The sequence below is a fragment of the Centropristis striata genome, chromosome 22, assembly GCF_030273125.1.
Source record: "Centropristis striata isolate RG_2023a ecotype Rhode Island chromosome 22, C.striata_1.0, whole genome shotgun sequence".
NCBI lineage: Eukaryota > Metazoa > Chordata > Actinopteri > Perciformes > Serranidae > Centropristis > Centropristis striata.
The window spans coordinates 31,328,457-31,349,104 of record NC_081538.1 but is presented as its reverse complement, the minus strand read 5'-3'; the positions used below and the strand labels follow the sequence as shown (position 1 = coordinate 31,349,104).

General features: G+C 38.9%; 1 protein-coding gene across 2 annotated transcripts in view; it reads right to left on the bottom strand.

Moving 5' to 3' along the window:
• lrp6 (low density lipoprotein receptor-related protein 6) overlaps positions 1-18,860 on the bottom strand; it is a 42,481-nt gene extending 23,621 nt beyond the window's left edge. The window contains exons 1-7 of one of the 2 annotated variants that reach the window (XM_059325928.1): positions 18,561-18,860; positions 14,169-14,565; positions 6,307-6,504; positions 4,847-5,043; positions 3,608-3,742; positions 1,936-2,332; positions 777-948 (exon numbers count right to left, since the gene is read on the bottom strand). In XM_059325928.1, coding sequence (XP_059181911.1) covers positions 777-948; positions 1,936-2,332; positions 3,608-3,742; positions 4,847-5,043; positions 6,307-6,504; positions 14,169-14,565; positions 18,561-18,621 — 1,557 coding nt within the window. In that variant the 5' untranslated portion in view covers positions 18,622-18,860. Of the gene's footprint in view, positions 1-776; positions 949-1,827; positions 1,846-1,935; positions 2,333-3,607; positions 3,743-4,846; positions 5,044-6,306; positions 6,505-14,168; positions 14,566-18,560 lie in introns of those variants that run through there. The other variant, XM_059325929.1, reaches the window with a different exon arrangement.
• Between the last annotated feature and the right edge of the window lie 1,788 nt (positions 18,861-20,648).

Sequence of the window (20,648 nt, the reverse complement as noted above, 5' to 3'; positions counted from 1 at the left end):
TGAATAAAAAAACTACAACTGGGACAATCTATAAACTCTCTCTGTATATAGAACTACAACTCCCTGAATATAGAACTCCAACTCCCTCTGAATATAGAACTACAACTCCTTCTGAATATAGAACTCCAACTCCCTCTGAATATAGAACTACAACTCCCTCTGAATATAGAACTACAACTCCCTCTGACTGTAGAACTACAACTCTGAATATAGAACTACAACTCTCTGAAAATAGAACTACAACTCCCTGAATATAGAACTACAACTCCCTCTGACTATATAACTACAACTCCCTGACTAAAGAACTACAACTCCCTCTGAATATAGAACTACAACTCCCTCTGAATATAGAACTACAACTCCCTCTGACTATATAACTACAACTCCCTGACTAAAGAACTACAACTCCCTCTGAATATAGAACTACAACTCCCTCTGAATATAGAACTACAACTCCCTGACTAAAGAACTACAACTCCCTCTGAATATAGAACTACAACTCCCTCTGAATACAGAACTACAATTCCCTGAATACAGAACTACAACTCTGAATATAGAACTACAACTCCCTCCGAATATAGAACTACAACTCCCTCCGAATATAGAACTACAGCTCCCTCTGACTATAGAACTACAACTCCCTCTGACTATAGAACTACAACTCCCTGAATATAGAACTACAACTCCCTGAATATAGGACTACAACTAGACCCTCAGACTGAATATCTAGGACTACAGGTCCCAGGTGGTCCTGGGGCTGCGGGCGGGACCCGTACCTCGATCTTGTCGGTCTTGGCGTCCCCCCAGTAGAGTTTGCGCTCGCTGTAGTCGAGGGCGAGGCCGTTGGGCCAGCCCAGAGACGTGTTGACCATCACCAGACGCTCCATCCCGTCCAGGTCGGCCCGCTCGATCTTCGGCACCTCGCCCCAGTCCGTCCAGTACATGTAGCTGGGACACACAGGGCATTGTTGTTGTTGTTATTATTATAATAATGAGATAAACATCAACATGTTTACATCTGATCATCAGCATCGGATAAAATGATGCAATTCAAAACAGAAATATTTTTCTTGTTTATAACAAATCATAATTTGTCCTATTTGTATTCTGTCTTTCTCTGTCCGTTCCATTTCGTTCTGCCTTGCTTTGCCTCGTTCGGCTTCGCTTTGCCTCATTCTATCTTACTTTGTCTCGTTCTGCCTTGCTTTGTCTCATTCTATCTTACTTTGCCTCGTTCTGCCTTGCTTTGCCTCATTCTATCTTACTTTGCCTCGTTCTGCCTTGCTTTGCCTCGTTCTATCTTACTTTGTCTCGTTCTGCCTCGCTTTGCCTCGTTCTGCCTTGCTTTGCCTCATTCTATCTTACATTGCCTCGTTCTGCCTCGTTCTGCCTTGCTTTGCCTCATTATATCTTACATTGCCTCGTTCTGCCTCGCTTTGCCTCGTTCTGCCTTGCTTTGCCTCATTCTATCTTACATTGCCTCGTTCTGCCTCGTTCTGCCTCGCTTTGCCTCGTTCTGCCTTGCTTTGCTTCATTCTATCTTACATTGCCTCGTTCTGCCTCGTTCTGCCTTGCTTTGCCTCATTCTATCTTACATTGCCTCGTTCTGCCTCGCTTTGCCTCGTTCTGCCTTGCTTTGCCTCGTTCTGCCTTGCTTTGCCTCATTCTATCTTTCTTTGCCTCGTTCTGCCTCGCTTTGCCTCATTCTATCTTACTTTGCCTCGTTCTGCCTTGCTTTGCCTCGTTCTATCTTTCTTTGCCTCGTTCTGCCTCGCTTTGCCTCGTTTTGTCTTTCTTTGCCTCGTTCTGCCTTGCTTTGCTACCAACCCGGCCTCGGGGTCCAGGACGATGTCTCTGTCTGTCTCTATATTTATAATAATTATAATAACAATAATAATAATAATAATAATAATAATAATAATAGTGGGGACCTACCCGGCCTCGGGGTCCAGGACGATGGCCCGGGGCTCGTCCAGGTCTTCAGAGATGAGGATCTTGCGCATGGTCCCGTTGAGGCGGGTGACCTCGATGCGGTCCGTCCCCGTGTCCGTCCAGTAGAGGTTTCGTGCGATCCAGTCCACGGCGATGCCGTCGGGGTGGTTGACCTGAGACGTGACCACGAAGGTGGCGTCGCTGCCGTCCAGCAGCGAGCGGCGGATGGCCTTCACGTCGTCGTCCGTCCAGTACACGTGTCCGTCCACGGGGTCGTAGTCGATGGCGATGGCGTGCCGGATGTCCTCCACCTGCAGGATGATGTCGGTGAAGTCGGGCGTGTCCAGAGAGATCCGCCGCAGGTCGGTCCGCCGCGCCAGCAGCAGCATCTGGGTCGCACCTGGGGGTCAAAGGTCACAGGTTACCCTCCAAAATAAGAGCGAGACAAATACATACATATATCAGAGAAAATGACTTCAGGCTGTTTACTGGAATGTTTCGGTTTCTGACTGATTTTATTTATTCTCATGTTTTATATCTCATTTATATTTAAGTTTCTTGGCTGTTTGCTGTACTTCTTTATTTTTATTTTCATGTTTTTATATAAATATACATATTTTTTTCTTCTGTTCTATATTTAAGAATTTATATTTTTATTGACTGTTTGAAGTATTTCTTTCTGAGGAGGAGAGGAGAGAGGGAGGAGGAGGAGGAGGAGGAGCAGGAGGAGGAGCAGGAGGAGGAGGAGGAGCAGGCAGGGTTAACTCTGTCCGGTGGTGAAAGGAGTCTTTGTCTGCAGGAGAACACGTGATCTGTCTCTCACTAAAGATCCTCCACTCCTCAGAGGAACCCTCCAAAATATGTAAACAGAGGAGGAGGAGGAGGAGGAGGAGGAGAGAGAGTAGAGGACAGAGGGAGGAGAGTTTTTTTTTTTTTTTTTAATCAGAGAAAAAGTGAATGAGGTTTTCTCTCTCTCCCTCTCTCTCTCTCTCTAATGGGTTCAGTGTGTCTTTAGTTTTTTCTCTGTTTTCCTCCTGAAACGATCGATAATCTCAAACGTCTCAGTGACGAACTGCAGGAAATATTTGCATGTTTTCTAGTTTCCACTCTGGAGCCAAACGGAGATAAAGAGGCAGAGTTTCCTCTGTTGGTTCCCTCAATCTGCTGCTGGACGCTCCAATAGATACACTGACTGCAGATATTTATTCAAATATATTTACAGATTTATCTGCTGTTAACCAGCCAGCAGAAACAGGTATATCGCCAGAGTTTCAACTTTCCCACTTACCTTGAACGCATCATCGGTTAAGAACGTTAGAATAAAATTAAAGTTGAACTCTGTAAATTAATATAACGGGCCATCATAGATTTTTTTACAGTATTATTTAATTGTGTTTAATTACAGTGAATTCTGTGTAAAAATACAATAAATACTCATCATATTACTGAATGTTAAATTAAGAAAACTGTTATCTGCCAGTAAAACTTCATATTTAATGTGGGAAAAAATAGATGTACAGATGATATACAGATGTTTACTGTATATTATTATCTGTGTTTTTTTAAGGAACTTCCAGCTCAGATTCACATCGACACGAGACCCGAGCTCAGACAGTGTGAGTGTTGTTATTATCATGTTATTATCATGTTATTATCATGTTCAGGGCGTCCTCACCGTCCCTGCATGTCTTGCCGTCCTCCAGCAGCTGCACTCCGGTGGGACAGGCGCACTGGTAGAAGGGCGTCTCTGGAGACAGCAGGCAGAGGTGGGAACAGCCTCCGTTCTTCAGCGAGCAGGGAGTGGTGGCTACTGGAGGACAGACGGACACGACAAGAAAAAGACGTAAAATGTGTTGTGTGTGGAAGGTCCCTTTAATTACTTTTTTTGGGTAATTTTGTCTTTTTTCAATAATCGTTTGTCTTTTTGGTAATTCTGTGTCTCTTTTTGGTCATGTTGTGTCTTTTATTGGGTCATTTTTTAATAATTTTGTGGAAAAAAAAGACGTAAAATTACAAAAAAAGACTTTAAAATTACAAAAAAGACATAACATTACAAAAAAAGACTAAAATTACAAAAAAAGACTTTAAAATGACCAAAAAAAGACGTAAAATGACCAAAAAAAGACGTAAAACGACCAAAAAAAGACGTAACATTACAAAAAAAGATGTAACATTACAAAAAAAGACGTAAAATTACAAAAAAAGACGTAAAATTACAAAAAAAGACTTTAAAATTACAAAAAAAGACGTAACATTACAAAAAAAGACGTAAAATGACCAAAAAAAGACGTAAAACGACCAAAAAAAGTACACATATTCTACATATTCTCAGTATTGTCATGTTTCCAGCCTCTCCTGTCCTCTCCTCTCTGCTCTGTGTAAACATTTAAAATTCTTTATTGAGCATGATAGTGTTTTGGAAGTAAAAAAAAGATTCAAAATCAGATTTTATGTTGGACTAAAAAAAGACACAAAATGACTAAAAAAAAAAAGACAAAAAGACGGAAAAAACACAAAAAAAGACACAAAATGACAACAAAAAAAGACAAAAAGACTAAAAAAGGGACACAAAATGACAAAAAAAAGACACAAAATAACTAAAAAAAAGACACAAAATGACCCAAATTGTTCCTCTAAACACAAAGAGCCAAATCAAACAGAGTCCCACTAGAATAAAAACCAGAGTTGATGACAGGATCACACACAATCACAAGATCACATTTATGTTGGTTTTTCTTTGTTTCTGTTTGGTTCTAAATGTTGATCCAGTAAGTCAGAATAAAAAATCAATTATTATTATTATCAGGTCATATAGGTGAAAAAATATACCAACATGGTATTTAAACATGTTTTAAGTGGTTTATAGAGGCAGGATGGGAGGAGTCAGACTCAGAGAGTTAACGTTTGGACTCACGGCTGTTTTGTCTCTTGGCGCTGAAGACGTGGATGTCCATCGGAGAGAAGATGTCCGAGTGGACGATGCGCTGCTCGGCGCCGGTCTGTTTCCTGCAGGAGTGGATGGAGTGGGTGTTCCAGTCGGTCCAGAACAGAGTGTCCTCGTACAGGGTGAGGGCGAACGGGTGAGGCAGCTCCCCTTTCACCACCACCTCCCTGGAAACACAAACACCGGTTAGCCTTAGCGCTCGCTAACTAGCATGCTACGCTAACACCTGGAGCTACACGGAATAAACACGTGCTGCTTCTGCTTTTAAATGGCTGGAACAGTGAATAAAAGACAGGATGCCTACATCGACAGAGCTTCTGTTAAAGAGTAAAATTAGTTTTTGTTATTCTCCAGACTCCATTGACAAAAACTGGAATTTTACAGTTTCATTAGACACATTTATCTAAAGTCAGCAGAAACAAATAAAACTCAGGAGATGGTGTTCATTTGGACCAAACCAGAGATGGTGGTTGTTGGAGCATCAGAAAGACTAACAACGATGTTTTTTTGAGTTTTATTTTGTTTGTAAACTTCATACAATGTTTGTTTTACAACACGGTTAAATTACTGTTTTTGTCAATAGAGTCTGGTATATTTGGCGAGCCAGGTATTTCTGGTTTAACAAAAAGGATTTTACTGTGTTAAAAGCTCTTTTTCTGTTGGATCCTCTACCTGATAGTGACATTTATAATCACCAGACTCTATTGACAAAAACAGTTATTTTAATGTGTTGAAAAACCCATTAATCAAAGTCGGCAGAAACAATTATAACTCACCAGGTGTTTTCTTTATTTTGGTGATTGTTGGAGCAGCAGAAACACTAACCAAGATGTTTTTGTGAGTTTTATGTTATTTCTGTCTACTCTGAATGTGTTTAATCGTTTTATAACATTAATCTAAAATGACTGTTTTTGTCAATGGAGTCTGGCATATTTGGCGAGCCAGCTTTCTCTATAGGATCATTTACTTTAACCCATTTAGGCCTGAAGTTTTTCTGTAAATTCAACAGAAGTGTCAACTCTTCTACTAAATAATAGATTTTTCAGCCTCTGTAGCAGATAGAAATGAAATTCATAAAGTATCTGAGAGCTTATAGCTGTTATATCTGAGCTCCCTCCGCTATAGTCGTCTTCACCATGATTTATAAGCTCTGGAAAAGTCCCATGATGCATTGGGACACTCCCACATGGATTCTGATGCATTTCATTGGCCAAGAGACCGAAAATAGTTGGAAAAAACTACAAATACTACAAAACCACGTATCCTCTTTCTACTTTAATGGTAGAATAACACAACAGCGCCCCCAGTTTTAATGGTAGAAATGCGGTAATGCTTTCCCGCCTTAAATGGGTTAATGTGGACATAGTTTGAAGTTGCCCTAAAATCATCTTAATTTCTATGTGAGTGGAATGCAAGAGATGTTGGTGTACCTGAAGGAGCCGTCCAGGTTGGAGCGGTGGATGAAGTTGTGTTTGGCGTCGGCCCAGTACAGTTTCTCCTGGCTGTAGTCCAGAGTCAGACCGTTGGGCCAGTAGATCTCCTTATCGATGATCATGGAGCGGTTCGTCCCGTCCATCCCCGCACGCTCAATCTTTGGGATCTCACCCCAGTCCGTCCAGTACATGTACCTGGAGAAAACACAAACAATCAGTACATGTACCTGGAGAAAACACCAACAATCAGTACATGTACCTGGAGAAAACACAAACAATCAGTACATGTACCTGGAGAAAACACAAACAATCAGTACATGTACCTGGAGAAAACACAAACAATCAGTACATGTACCTGGAGAAAACACAAACAATCAGTACATGTACCTGGAGAAAACACAAACAATCAGTACATGTACCTGGAGAAAACACAAACAATCAGTACATGTACCTGGAGAAAACACAAACAATCAGTACATGTACCTGGAGAAAACACAAACAATCAGTACATGTACCTGGAGAAAACACAAACAATCAGTACATGTACCTGGAGAAAACACAAACAATCAGTACATGTACCTGGAGAAAACACAAACAATCAGTACATGTACCTGGAGAAAACACAAACAATCAGTACATGTACCTGGAGAAAACACAAACAATCAGTACATGTACCTGGAGAAAACACAAACAATCAGTACATGTACCTGGAGAAAACACAAACAATCAGTACATGTACCTGGAGAAAACACAAACAATCAGTACATGTACCTGGAGAAAACACAAACAATCAGTACATGTACCTGGAGAAAACACAAACAATCAGTACATGTACCTGGAGAAAACACAAACAATCAGTACATGTACCTGGAGAAAACACAAACAATCAGTACATGTACCTGGAGAAAACACAAACAATCAGTACATGTACCTGGAGAAAACACAAACAATCAGTACATGTACCTGGAGAAAACACAAACAATCAGTACATGTACCTGGAGAAAACACAAACAATCAGTACATGTACCTGGAGAAAACACACAGAGTCAGTAACATGTCTACAACTCTACAAAATGTCAAAGGTTTCTAACTCCATGGAGTCTTGGGCTATTTTGTCCATTTTTGAATCCAAAATGTCTTTTTTGTGTGTGTTTTTCGGTCATTTTGTGTCTGTTGTGTCTTTTTTGGTAATTTTCTGATTTTTTTAAAGTCATTTTGTGTTTTTGGTCTTTTTGTGTCCTTTTGTTGGTCGTTTTGTGATTTTTTAAAGTCATTTTGTGTGTTTTTTTTTTTGGTCATTTTGGTCTTTTTTAGATATTCCTGATGATATTAAAAAATACTGAAAAATATATAGAAAATGATTTTTTTAGACTGTATAAATAATCTTATATGTAGTGTAAAGTGCAAATCTCAACAGTTGCCAATATCAGAAAAAATACTTGACTCTAATAATAAATATAAATAAATAACCATCTAGGGCATGGGTCTCAAACTGGCGGCCCGTGGGCCAATTGTGGCCCTCGTGACGATATTTTGTGGCCCTCACCTTGATATGAAAGTTTAATGTGAGTTTTATATGAATGGCACTTTACCGTTTTGTGTGTGGAAGGTCCCTTTAATTACTGTTTTTGTGGTAATTTTGTGTCTTTTTTAAATAATTTTGTCTCTCTTTTGGGTCATTTTGGGTCTTTTTTTAAAAATGCTTCTTTTTTCATAAATCTGTGTCTTTTTTTTGTCATTTTGTGTCTTTTTTTGGTCATTTTGATTCTGCCTCCAGGTAATTTGAGACCCCTGCTCTAGGGGCCCCGGAAGAAAATTTTGTATATATTTAAGTAAAATGCATCAATCTCATCTTTAAGAGCTAAATGTGACCAAACTCCTCACAGAACATTGTTTTCCAGTCAACATGTTCCAGTAGGACACGGAGCAGCCAGACGGGGTTAGAAACAGCTGGTTAGAGGGTCCGGGGGGCTGGTCATTCATTTAAGACATTTAAGACTTTATAATTATCTGATAGAAGAAGAGGTGGTGGAGAGGGAAGGGTTAAAGCTGAACTACATGACGTCATAAAGGGTTATAAGCTGCTGTTGGGCTGAGCAGCTTCCTGCTGGGCAGCTAATTCTGCTCTTTGTTTGTCTTAATCACCATCACAGCTGGACTCCCCCTCCCCACACATCACGTCTCCACAGGACACGGTCCACCACAGAGACGGAGACGGATCAGGGTTGTCTCAATCACTGGTACCCAGTTCAACCAACATGAACCTAGTTCTGGTTCTGGAGCAACATTTGTAGAGACGATGTAGTCCAACATTGTTGTTATTAAAGTGGAGACGCATTCAAACGAATATGGTGACGTGGAAAAGCAAACAGGTTCCTGGAAGGTTCACAAGTTCAACCAACTGTGAACCTGAACCAGAACCAGAACCAGAACCAGAACTAGATTCATGTTGGTCAAAAAGGGGGAAGGAATTGGTGCCGCTCTGGAACCAGTTCTTGGTGTTTGAAAAGCCATAGAACCAGTTCTATATCAGAGAGCCGGTTCTTGGGCTGTCCAAACGCCAAGAACTGGTTCCAGACCGGCCCTCCACCAGCCTTGGTAAAAAAAAAAAAAGGGGTAAATGTCTCACAGACCGAGGAGAAACATCTGTAGAGAGCCTCAACTGTGAACCAGCACCAGAACCAGAACCAGAACCAGAACTAGGTTCATGTTGGTTGAAAAGGAGTAAAAGAGCTGGTGCTGCTCTGGAACCAGTTCTCCTGCAGAGAGCCGGTTCTTGGGCTGTCCAAACACCAAGAACTGGTTCCAGATTAGGCTCTGAACTGGCCCTCCACCAGCCTTGGTCAAAAAGGGGTCCATGAGGTCTGGGTGCAGGACTCAGGTGGTTTTTGGACACATGTGAAAGCTAAATGAGAGCCGGATGCTGATCTTTGCTCCCTCAGCCACCTGATCTAGTTCTGGTTCTGACGGTGAACTGAACTCTGGGTAATAACCAGAGCAGGAACCAGCAGCTCAGAGTCTCTGGGGGTCTCTGAGGGTCCTGGTCTTGTCCCGTCCGGACTAATAGAGTCCTCTGTGTGCAGCAGAGCGCCTCACAACAAGAGACTCTTTGTGTTTGCTACCTGAAGCATTCATCATCATCATCATCATCATCATCATCATCCCGTTGAAGCGAGTCCAGCTCTGCGTTTCTCCGGGGCTTTAGAGGAACGGTCCCCCTCGGCTGAACCAACAAACCAACTAAATAACCAACCAACTAACTAAATAACCAACCAACCAACTAAATAACCTACCAACCAAATAACCAACCAACCAACTAAATAACCAACCAAACAATTAAATAACCAACCAACTAAATAACCAACCAACTAACTAACTAACTAACTAAATAACCAACCAACTAAATAACCTACCAACCAAATAACCAACCAACCAACTAAATAACCAACCAACTAACTAAATAACCAACCAACTACATAACCAACCAACTAAATAACCTACCAACCAAATAACCAACCAACCAACCAACTAAATAACCTACCAACCAAATAACCAACCAACCAACTAAATAACCAACCAACCAATTAAATAACCAACCAACTAAATAACCTACCAACCAAATAACCAACCAACCAAGTAAATAACCTACCAACCAACTAAATAACTAACCAACCAACTAAATAACCAACCAACTAACTAAATAACCAACCAACTACATAACCAACCAACTAAATAACCTACCAACCAAATAACCAACCAACCAACCAACTAAATAACCTACCAACCAAATAACCAACCAACCAACTAAATAACCAACCAACCAATTAAATAACCAACCAACTAAATAACCTACCAACCAAATAACCAACCAACCAACTAAATAACCAACCAACTAACTAAATAACCAACCAACTACATAACCAACCAACTAAATAACCTACCAACCAAATAACCAACCAACCAACCAACTAAATAACCTACCAACCAAATAACCAACCAACCAACTAAATAACCAACCAACCAATTAAATAACCAACCAACTAAATAACCTACCAACCAAATAACCAACCAACCAAGTAAATAACCTACCAACCAACTAAATAACTAACCAACCAACTAAATAACTAACCAACCAACCAACCAACTAATTAACCAACCAACTAAATAACCAACCAACCAACCAACCAACCAACCAACCAACCAATTAACCAACCAATTAACCAACCAACCAACTAAATAACCAACCAACTAACTAACTAACTAAATAACCAACCAACTCCAGGAACACAGCAGGTTCTCCGTCCTGTCGTCACTTTGTGACAGATTCAAACATTACAGATTTACCACTAAAACCTTCAGTCTGAACAGAAGAGAAGCCTTCAACTTACTTTATTACGGTTTATTTTTACTTCACTGCAGATTTGTTTGTCCTCCAGTTTTCAGTTTCTCTCCAGTATTTTTTTTATTTTTCACTCTTTTTGTGTTTTGTACAAAAATCTGAGTTAACTGTGATATTGTTGATTATAATTGACTGAAACAGTTTTTCTGTGTTGCTCTCCAATAGAAAAGGGAAAAAATAAGATAAAAAAAAGAATAAACTGTAGATTTAATTTGGTCTTTTAGCCTACATTAAAATTGAAACAAAAACTAACCCTTACTGTATTTGATAATAACATTTTAAGGCCAACTGTAATAATTTGATTATTTTTCTAGTTTTCAGTTAAAAAAAAAAGACCATTTCTTTAATCTTTTCTGAACTATTGTTTTTACTTAAATCTGAGAGTAAACTGTGATATTTTTATTATAATTCACTGAAGACCTCCTCCGGTTTTTCAGTGTTGCTCTCCAATAAAAAACTAATAAAAAAACAAGAAAATAATGAAAAATGTTCTGCAGATTTATTTTTGACCTTCACTTTACCACTTTTACTCTACAATAAAATAAAAATGACCTTTTTACTGTATTTTATAATAAAATCTGAAGGCTAACTGTAATAATTTGTGATTATTTTACTTCTCTAGTTTTCTTTGTTTGTCAGTGTTTCTCTCAAACTGTTTAGTAAAGCAGCAAAATAAATCAGTCAAATATCTGTCAAACGTCAGGAAAATAGTAAATATCACACACACACACACACACACACACACAACATCTGCTGCAGCAACAAAGAGTTCTTTGTGGAAACAACGACAGAAAACAGGAAGTGATTATCTGCATCGATGGAGGAGAAAGTGTGTGTGTGTGTGTGTGTGTGTGTGTGTGTGTTATGCTAATGAGACACACACACATGAATCAGAAGCCGGTGTAGTTATTTGTACACAAGTTTGATCTCAGATTTGTTCACTTCCTCCATATAGAAATATTGTCATGTTTCCAGCCTCTCCTGTCCTCTCCTCTCTGCTCTGTGTAAACAGCCTCTCCTGTCCTCTCCTCTCTGCTCTGTGTAAACAGCCTCTCCTGTCCTCTCCTCTCTGCTCTGTGTAAACAGCCTCTCCTGTCCTCTCCTCTCTGCTCTGTGTAAACAGGATCTGGTTTATTTTAAATGACACATGTAGAATAAAGAGATTCTGACACTAATATCAACATTTAACACAAGAAACGGTCACTTTTTATAATGGAAACTTGTTTTGTTTTCTGTTTTTACAGTTTCTTTCTACGATAAACAGAGGATATTGGCGATATTTTAAGTAAAACGTACGTGGGGTTCAGAGAGTTCAGAATTTAAAAGTGGCCCCAGAATTGAACCCTGAGGAACTCCAGAATATAACTGACACAGAGCTAAAGCACCACACCGACACATGGAGAATAAAGAGATTCTGACACTAAAATCAACATTTAACACAAGTAACGGTCACTTTTTATAACTGATGATGCGTTCAAGGGCCGTCGGAAAGTTCAAACTGACGACAATGTCTGTTTTTACAGTTTTTTTTCCATGATAAATGTTGGATTTTTGGCGATTTAAAAAAAAAAAAGAAAACATACTTTTGCAGGCAGGTTAAATAAAATGTTTACATAAAATAATAATAAAACTGTGGGTTTCTTGGATCATCATCATGCTGAATTGCAATTCAATAGTGAAAATTATAATTAAAAACTTACTAATTTTTCACTAGATTCTATGGAATGGCTGAATTTTTTTTTGTTTTTTTATGGGAAAAAATCCCAGCTGTTTGATTAAACATGAGTGTGATTAGTTTCTTTGTTCAGATGGTGCCAGTTAATAATAATAATAATAACAACAATAGAGAGTGTGTTGGAGGCTCTGAACTTGTTGCTGTAATAATCTGATTTCACTGTTGAGACACAAACAAGAGACAGTAGAGAATAAAGAGACGAGACGCTTTTATCTACCACACCGGATCAAACAGGAGGAGGAGGAGGAGGAGGAGGAGGAGGAGGAGGAGGAGGAGGAGGAGGAGGGACGAAGAGTTTCCATGAATAGAAAGCCAAGAGAGGAGAAGAGGGAGAACCACGGACACCAAATTAAAATAAAACTAATGAATACATTATAACACGCTCCTGGATTTACATCTGGTGATCCAGAGAGGAGGAGGAGAGGAGGAGGAGGAGGAGGAGGAGGAGAGGAGAGGAGGAGGAGCAGGAGGAGGAGAGAGGAGGAGGAGGAAGAGAGGAGGAGAGAGGAGCAGAGGAGGAGGAGGAGGGGGAAGAGAGGAGGAGAGAGGAGCAGAGGAGGAGAAGAAAGGGGGGGAGGAGGAGGAGGAGACTGTTTACACAGAGCTGAGAGGAGAGGACAGGAGAGGCTGAAAACATGACAAACACTCCAATATGAACAATATGTGAAGAAATTCAACTTTTTTTCTGGTTTCTGTGGTTCTAACTGTGTTATTCTGCACAGAGACTGAGTGGTGCTGCCTCCACAGAGCTGCAGGATGATATAGATGTATTAATGCTATAGATGATATAGATTTATTCATTCTATAGACCAGTAGTTCTCAACCTTTTTGAGTCGCGACCCCCAATTTAACATGCATGTTGTCTGTGACCCCCGCTCACTGAACACAATCTCACACACACAGTTCAGATCACCCAAAAAAGAAACAAGATGACTAAAAAAAGACACAAAATTACCAAAAAACAGACACGAATGGACCAAAAAAGACACTAAATGACCAAAAAAAGACACTAAATGACCAAAAAAAGACACAAAATGACAAAAAAAGACACAAAATGTCCAAAAAGACACAAAATGACCAAAAAAAGACACGAATGGACCAAAAAAGACACTAAATGACCAAAAAAAAAAACACAAAATGACTAAAAAAAGACATAAAATGACCAATGAAAGAAACAAATTGACCAAAAAAAGACACAAAATGACTAAAAAAAAGACACAAAATGACCAAAAAAAAGACACAAAATGACAAAACAAGACACAAAATGACAAAAAAAAAGACAAAATGACAAAAAAAAGACACAAAATGACCAAAAAAAGACACAAAATTACCAAAAAAGACACAAAATGACAAAAAAACAACACAAAATGACTAAAAAGACTAAAACACATTAACACATGAACACTTTAACACAGTGGAGACAGAGCTGACTTCCAAAATGATTTGGCGACCCCCAGAAATCATCTCGCGACCCCAATTGGGGTCCCGACCCCAAGGTTGAGAATAGCTGCTCTAGATGATCTATAGAGTGTCTATGCTGCAGAGAGGGTCTGGTGGTGTAGAAGCTGTTGGGGTTCTGAGGTCTGAGACCACATCCTGATGTGGTCTCCATCAGACTGGATGGTGTTTAAAGAGGAAGTGGAGACTCTCAGAGACTCTGATCGACACCAACCACAAACCACACGTCACCTGATCTCCCCTTCACAATAAAAGCCCCAGACTCACCCTCTCTCGGGGTCCAGGGCGATGGCCCGGGGCTGGTCCAGCTCCTGCCAGAACAGGACCTTCCTCAGGGAGCCGTCCAGCTCGGCCACCTCGATGCGGTTGGTCTCCGAGTCGGTCCAGTACAGCTTACTGGCCAACCAGTCGCAGGCCAGTCCGTCGGGGGAGGCCAGGCCCGGGACCACCGTCTGCACGGCGCTGGCCCCCGACTGGTTGAAGACGGTGCGTTTGATGGCCTCCTCGCTCACGTCGCTCCAGTAGATCAGACCCTGGGCGTACACGTAGTCCACGGCGGCGGCGTCCTCCAGCCCGCCCACCACCACCGTGGCGTTGGCCTTCTCGTGGGCCGCGTCCACCAGCCGCAGGTCCCGCCGGTTCGCATACAGCAGCAGCGGCACGCCTGGACACACGGGCCAAACGTTAGCACGTTAGCTCATAATAATAATAATAATAATAATAATAATAATAATAATAACACAGATATCACGTGGAACGCACCAAAATAAAACTAGTTAAACGCTTCAAAACGAATCGCTTCAACTGTGGACAAATACACCAAAAATACACCTTTAACTGTGGACAAATACTCCAAAAATACACCTTTAACTGTGGAAAATACTCCAAAAATACACCTTTAACTGTGGAAAATACTCCAAAAATACACCTTTAACTGTGGACAAATACTCCAAAAATATACTTTTTAACTGTGGACAAATATACCAAAAATACACCTTTTAACTGTGGACAAATACTCCAAAAATATACCTTTAACTGTGGAAATGCACCAAAATAAAACTAGTTAAACGGTTCAAAACGAATCGTTTAAACTGTGGAAAACACACCAAAAATATACCTTTTAACTGTGGAAAATATACCAAAAATACACCTTTAATTGTGGAAAATACACCAAAAATACACCTTTAACTGTGGAAAATATACCAAAAATACACCTTTACTGTGGACAAATACTCCAAAAATACACCTTTAACTGTGTAAAATACACCAAAAATACACCTTGAACTGTGTAAAAATACACCAAAAATACACCTTTAACTGTGGAAAATACACCAAAAATACACCTTTAACTGTGGAAAATACACCTTTAACTGTGGAAAATACACCAAAAATACACCTTTAACTGTGGAAAATACACGAAAAATACACCTTTAACTGTGGAAAATACACCAAAAATACACCTTTAACTGTGGAAAATACACCAAAAATACACCTTTAACTGTGTAAAATACTCCAAAAATACACCTTTAGCTGTGGAAAATATCTTAAAAAATACATTTCTAAAAACTATGTAAAATAAACAAATATACACCAATTAAATGTACAAAAAATACTATTTAAAGTGTGAAAAATATGAGTTTTTTGGTCTTTAAATGTCTGGTTTGATCTCAAACCTAAAATATTCCGTGTGTTTCATGTCATTCAGACCAAATGATGCAGGAAACTTTTTCTTCAAATGTTTTCCTTTTCTTTTGTTAATCGTAAAAAGTAAATGAGTGTTTATCACAGACAGGAAGGATAAAAACAGAAGTTATCGGTGGGTTTTCACATTTCCAACGGTCTTTGAAGGCGTCGTGTGATGAATCTGAAGTTAAACTGATGATATTTATTCAACATGTGATGAAACAATCAGCTGACGGATCTGAAACACTGAAACATGAATATTTCATATCTAAACACTGATTTATTTTAGATTTCTTGCTGAATAAACAGTTAATAATAATATTAAACACGTCAGCAGCTTCATGAAGAGAAAAATTAATAAACACAAGTTCATATTAAAGAGCTGCAAACTGGTTCAGTTATGACATTAAATTAGAATAAATAATAATAATAATAATCCATTTTATTTATAAGCGCCTAAATGGGAAATAATCTTCGTTTTGTGTTTTAAATATTTTTTATGAGAAGCTTTAAACTTTGATTGTGTTTTAAATAAACGGTCTGAATGTTTGTTATTGTTTACAACTGATATAAACATGAAAATATGAGTTTAAATGTAAAGTAAACAGGCAGAATGAATGCAGAGAGAGAAACATTATGGAATAATAACATGAACAAATAAAAACTAATCAGACACTGAGAACAAGTAGAGCTGATATTATCATAAATAAATCAATATGAATATGTTTTATAATTAATAATAAATGGCTGGTTATAGAACACCAACAACTGCTGCAGATCAACACATTTAATTATGATTTAAACAACATTAATGAGCATTAATATTATTAGTTTCACTTATTGATTTTGCTCTGTGATGAACTTTGTGCTGCTGGTTTGTATGAAGATGAAATATTAATAAATGTGAGTTAAATCAGGTTCATATAATAATAATAAACTAATAATAATAAACTAATAATAACAGTTTGAGCTGTTAGCTGGTTGCATAACAACATATAGACATAAACTGCAGTTAAATATGATTTAAACACAAATATTATTATTATTATTATTATGATATTTTGCTCTGTGAGGCTGCAGGTTTCTATGAAAAGTGATAAATACATAAATTTGGGTTTGTTGCACAAAACATCAAAACATTAAAGTTCATATTTTAACAATAATAACAACAACAATATAATAATTATTACAGTTATTATAACAATGTTTCTGGGCAGAAATGGCCTCAACAACATAGTTCAAAGTTAATTATGATTTAAACAACAATAGTGGGAATTCATATTATTATTATTATTGTTATTATTATTATTATATTTATTGGTTAATTTTGCTCTGTGATTAACTTTGTGCTGCTGGTTTGTATGAAATATGATATTAATACATTTAAGATGAGTTATATAAAACATCACAGAATTTAGTATTTGTAGTATTGTAATAAGGTTCATATAATATTAATAAAAATATTAATAATAAACTAATAGTAATGTTTCTGACCTGTTAGCAAACATAAACTGCTGTAGATTAATGAAGTTAAATATGAATCAAACAACAATAAATAACATTATTATTATTAATATTGTTATTTGTATTATTTTTTGCTCTGTGCTGCAGGTTTGTATGAAAGATGATTTATAAATGCAATAATTTAATTTAATTATGGTTTAGATAACGAGTTAAATCAGGGTTTATAAAACGTTAAATAAAAATATTAATAATAAACTAATGTTTTTGAGCTGAAACGACCTGTTAGCTGTTAGCTGTTAGCATAACACCATGAAAACATAAATGCTGCAGATAAACAGAGTTAATTATGATTTAAACAACAATAAAGAGCATTATTATTAATATTATTAGTTTGCTCTGTGATTAACTTTGTGCTGCAGGTTTGTATAAATATGATATTAATGCATTTAGGATGAGTTACATAAAACATCACAGAATTGAGTTAAGTTAGGGTTGTTGTTGTTTATTTCTACAGCACCTTTCTACAATATCATACAAGAGTTAAAACAAAAACAAGAGATCATCATTATGAGTTAATCAGGTTTATATAATGATAAAAACAACAATAATAATAATAATAATAATATATTAATAATAATGTATTTAAGCAGAAATTAGCTGTTAGCATCACACCATGAAAACACAAACTGCTGCAGATTAATGGAGTTAAATATGATTTAAACGTGAATAAAGCTTGTTATTATTGTTTACATGATGTTTATTTGTTGTTTATGTGCTGCAGGTTTGTAATAAATATATATATAATACATAAAAAATAAGATATACAGATATATGAGATGAGTTACATCACAGAACTTTGTTTAATCAGGGTTAATAAAATGATTATTTTAATATCAATAATAATAATAACAATAATAATAATGTTTCTGAGCGGTTAGCTGTTAGCATCACACCATGAAAACATAAGTTACTGCAGATAAACAGAGTTAAATGTGGTTTAAAGGTGAATAAAGCGTGTTATTATTGTTTACATGATGTTTTGTTGTTGTTTATTGTTTGTTTGTGTGCTCCGCGGCGGCTAGCTGGTGACTAGCATGTGTTATGCTAACCGCTGCTAAGCGTCCCTCTCAGTGACTGAACACAGAAAGCTGTGAAACCGGTGAAAAAGACTAAAAACACCCCGGTGGAGGAGGAGGAGGGCCCCGGGGGGCCGGGCCGCTGCTGGCCGGGCTGGGGACGCCTCCAGCGGGGTAATGATCCCGCTGAGGCCGCTAACAGGAGAGCTAACTGGGGGTTAGCCGTTAGCTGCTAACGGGGCTAACGGGGCTAGCCGGGCGGAGCAGCGAGCCTTGGCCGGGCAGAGGGCCCCGGGCCCCGGACACACTGCGGGACTCCCCCCGCTCCTCCTGCTGCTCCTGCTGCTCCTGCTGCTCCGCTCCAACACGCTATAACGCGTCTCAGCATCCCAGCGGCCGGAAGAGAAGCGTTACAGAGGATCATAGAGGAACTCACCTCGGATCAGAAGACAGAAACTAGACAACAGGAGGCTCCGCAGCAGCGCCGCAGCCTCCATCTTCTCCCGGCCTGGGCCTCCTCAGCGCGGCCTGGGCCTCCTCAGCGCGGCCTGCTGCCCATCATAAGGCCCGCAGACACCTCCTCCACCTCCTCCCGGGACTAGACACGCTGATTCACCGACAATAATCTCTTGAAATGGAGCCACAAAGTCGTTAAATGAGCCCAAAGTCCATCTGATCAACTCTTCACATTGTCCTAAAGGAGATCACCGTCTCCTTCCGCTGCTGGAAGCTCCTCCTCCTCCTGTTTCCTCCTCCTCCTCCTCCTCCCGCTGCTCCTGCTGCTGCTCCTCCTGCTGCTCCTCCTTATTGTTTTCACCTTGAGATGAAGTTTTAAAATCTGATTTTTTATTCTTGCAGTTTGATGAATTTCTTCTGAAATAATTTTAAAAATCTGCAGAGAGCAGCTCATTGATTCTCTCCTCCTCCTGCTGCTCCTCCTCTCCTCCTCCTCCTCTCCTCCTCCTGTCTTCCTCCTCCTCCTGCTGCTGCTCCTCCTGCTGCTCCTCCTTATTGTTTTCACGTTGAGATGAAGTTTAAAAATCTGATTTTTTATTCTTGCAGTTTGATGAATTTCTTCTGAAATAATTTTAAAAATCTGCAGAGAGCAGCTCATTGATTCCCTCCTCCTCCTCCTCCTCCTCCTGCTGCTCCTCCTCTCCTCCTCCTCCACTTCCTCCTCCTCCTGCACCTCCACCTTGCTCCTCGGCTCCAGCTCTTTCAGAGATAATGTTACAACATGGAAAACGCCCCGCTGCTATTAAGAAAAATGTAATAAAGTGCCCTAAAGGAGGTCTATAAACGGATAAAATGTGATGAAAGTCCCTCCAAAGTGCTCGTAATTCGTGAAAAGTACCCTCTAGTGTGTCAATAAATGGAGAAAACTGGATGATGAACTCTCTAGTGTGTCAATAAATGGAGAAAACTGGATGATGAACTCTCTAGTGTGTCAATAAATGGAGAAAACTGGATGATGAACTCTCTAGTGTGTCAATAAATGGAGAAAACTGAGTGATGAACTCTCAATAAATGGAGAAAACTGAATGATGAACTCTCTAGTGTGTCAATAAATGGAGAAAACTGGATGATGAACTCTCTAGTGTGTCTATAAATGGAGAAAACTGAATGATGAACTCTCTAGTGTGTCAATAAATGGAGAAAACTGGATGATGAACTCTCTAGTGTGTCTATAAATGGAGAAAACTGGAGGATGAACTCTCTAGTGTGTCAATAAATGGAGAAAACTGGAGGATGAACTCTCTAGTGTGTCAATAAATGGAGAAAACTGGATGATGAACTCTCTAGTGTGTCAATAAATGGAGAAAACTGGAGGATGAACTCTCTAGTGTGTCAATAAATGGAGAAAACTGGATGATGAACTCTCTAGTGTGTCTATAAATGGAGAAGACTGGAGGATGAACTCTCTAGTGTGTCAATAAATGGAGAAAACTGGAGGATGAACTCTCTAGTGTGTCAATAAATGGAGAAAACTGAATGATGAACTCTCTAGTGTGTCAATAAATGGAGAAAACTGGATGATGAACTCTCAATAAATGGAGAAAACTGGAGGATGAACTCTCTAGTGTGTCTATAAATGGAGAAAACTGGATGATGAACTCTCTAGTGTGTCAATAAATGGAGAAAACTGGATGATGAACTCTCTAGTGTGTCAATAAATGGAGAAAACTGGACGATGAACTCTCTAGTGTGTCAATAAATGGAGAAAACTGGATGATGAACTCTCAATAAATGGAGAAAACTGAATGATGAACTCTCAATAAATGGAGAAAACTGGATGATGAACTCTCAATAAATGGAAAAAACTGGATGATGAACTCTCAATAAATGGAGAAAATTGGATGATGAACTCTCTAGTGTGTCAATAAATGGAGAAAACTGGAGGATGAACTCTCTAGTGTGTCAATAAATGGAGAAAACTGAATGATGAACTCTCTAGTGTGTCAATAAATGGAGAAAAATGTCATGGAGTACCTTTGAGCGTGTCCATAATAAATATTTTTAAAAG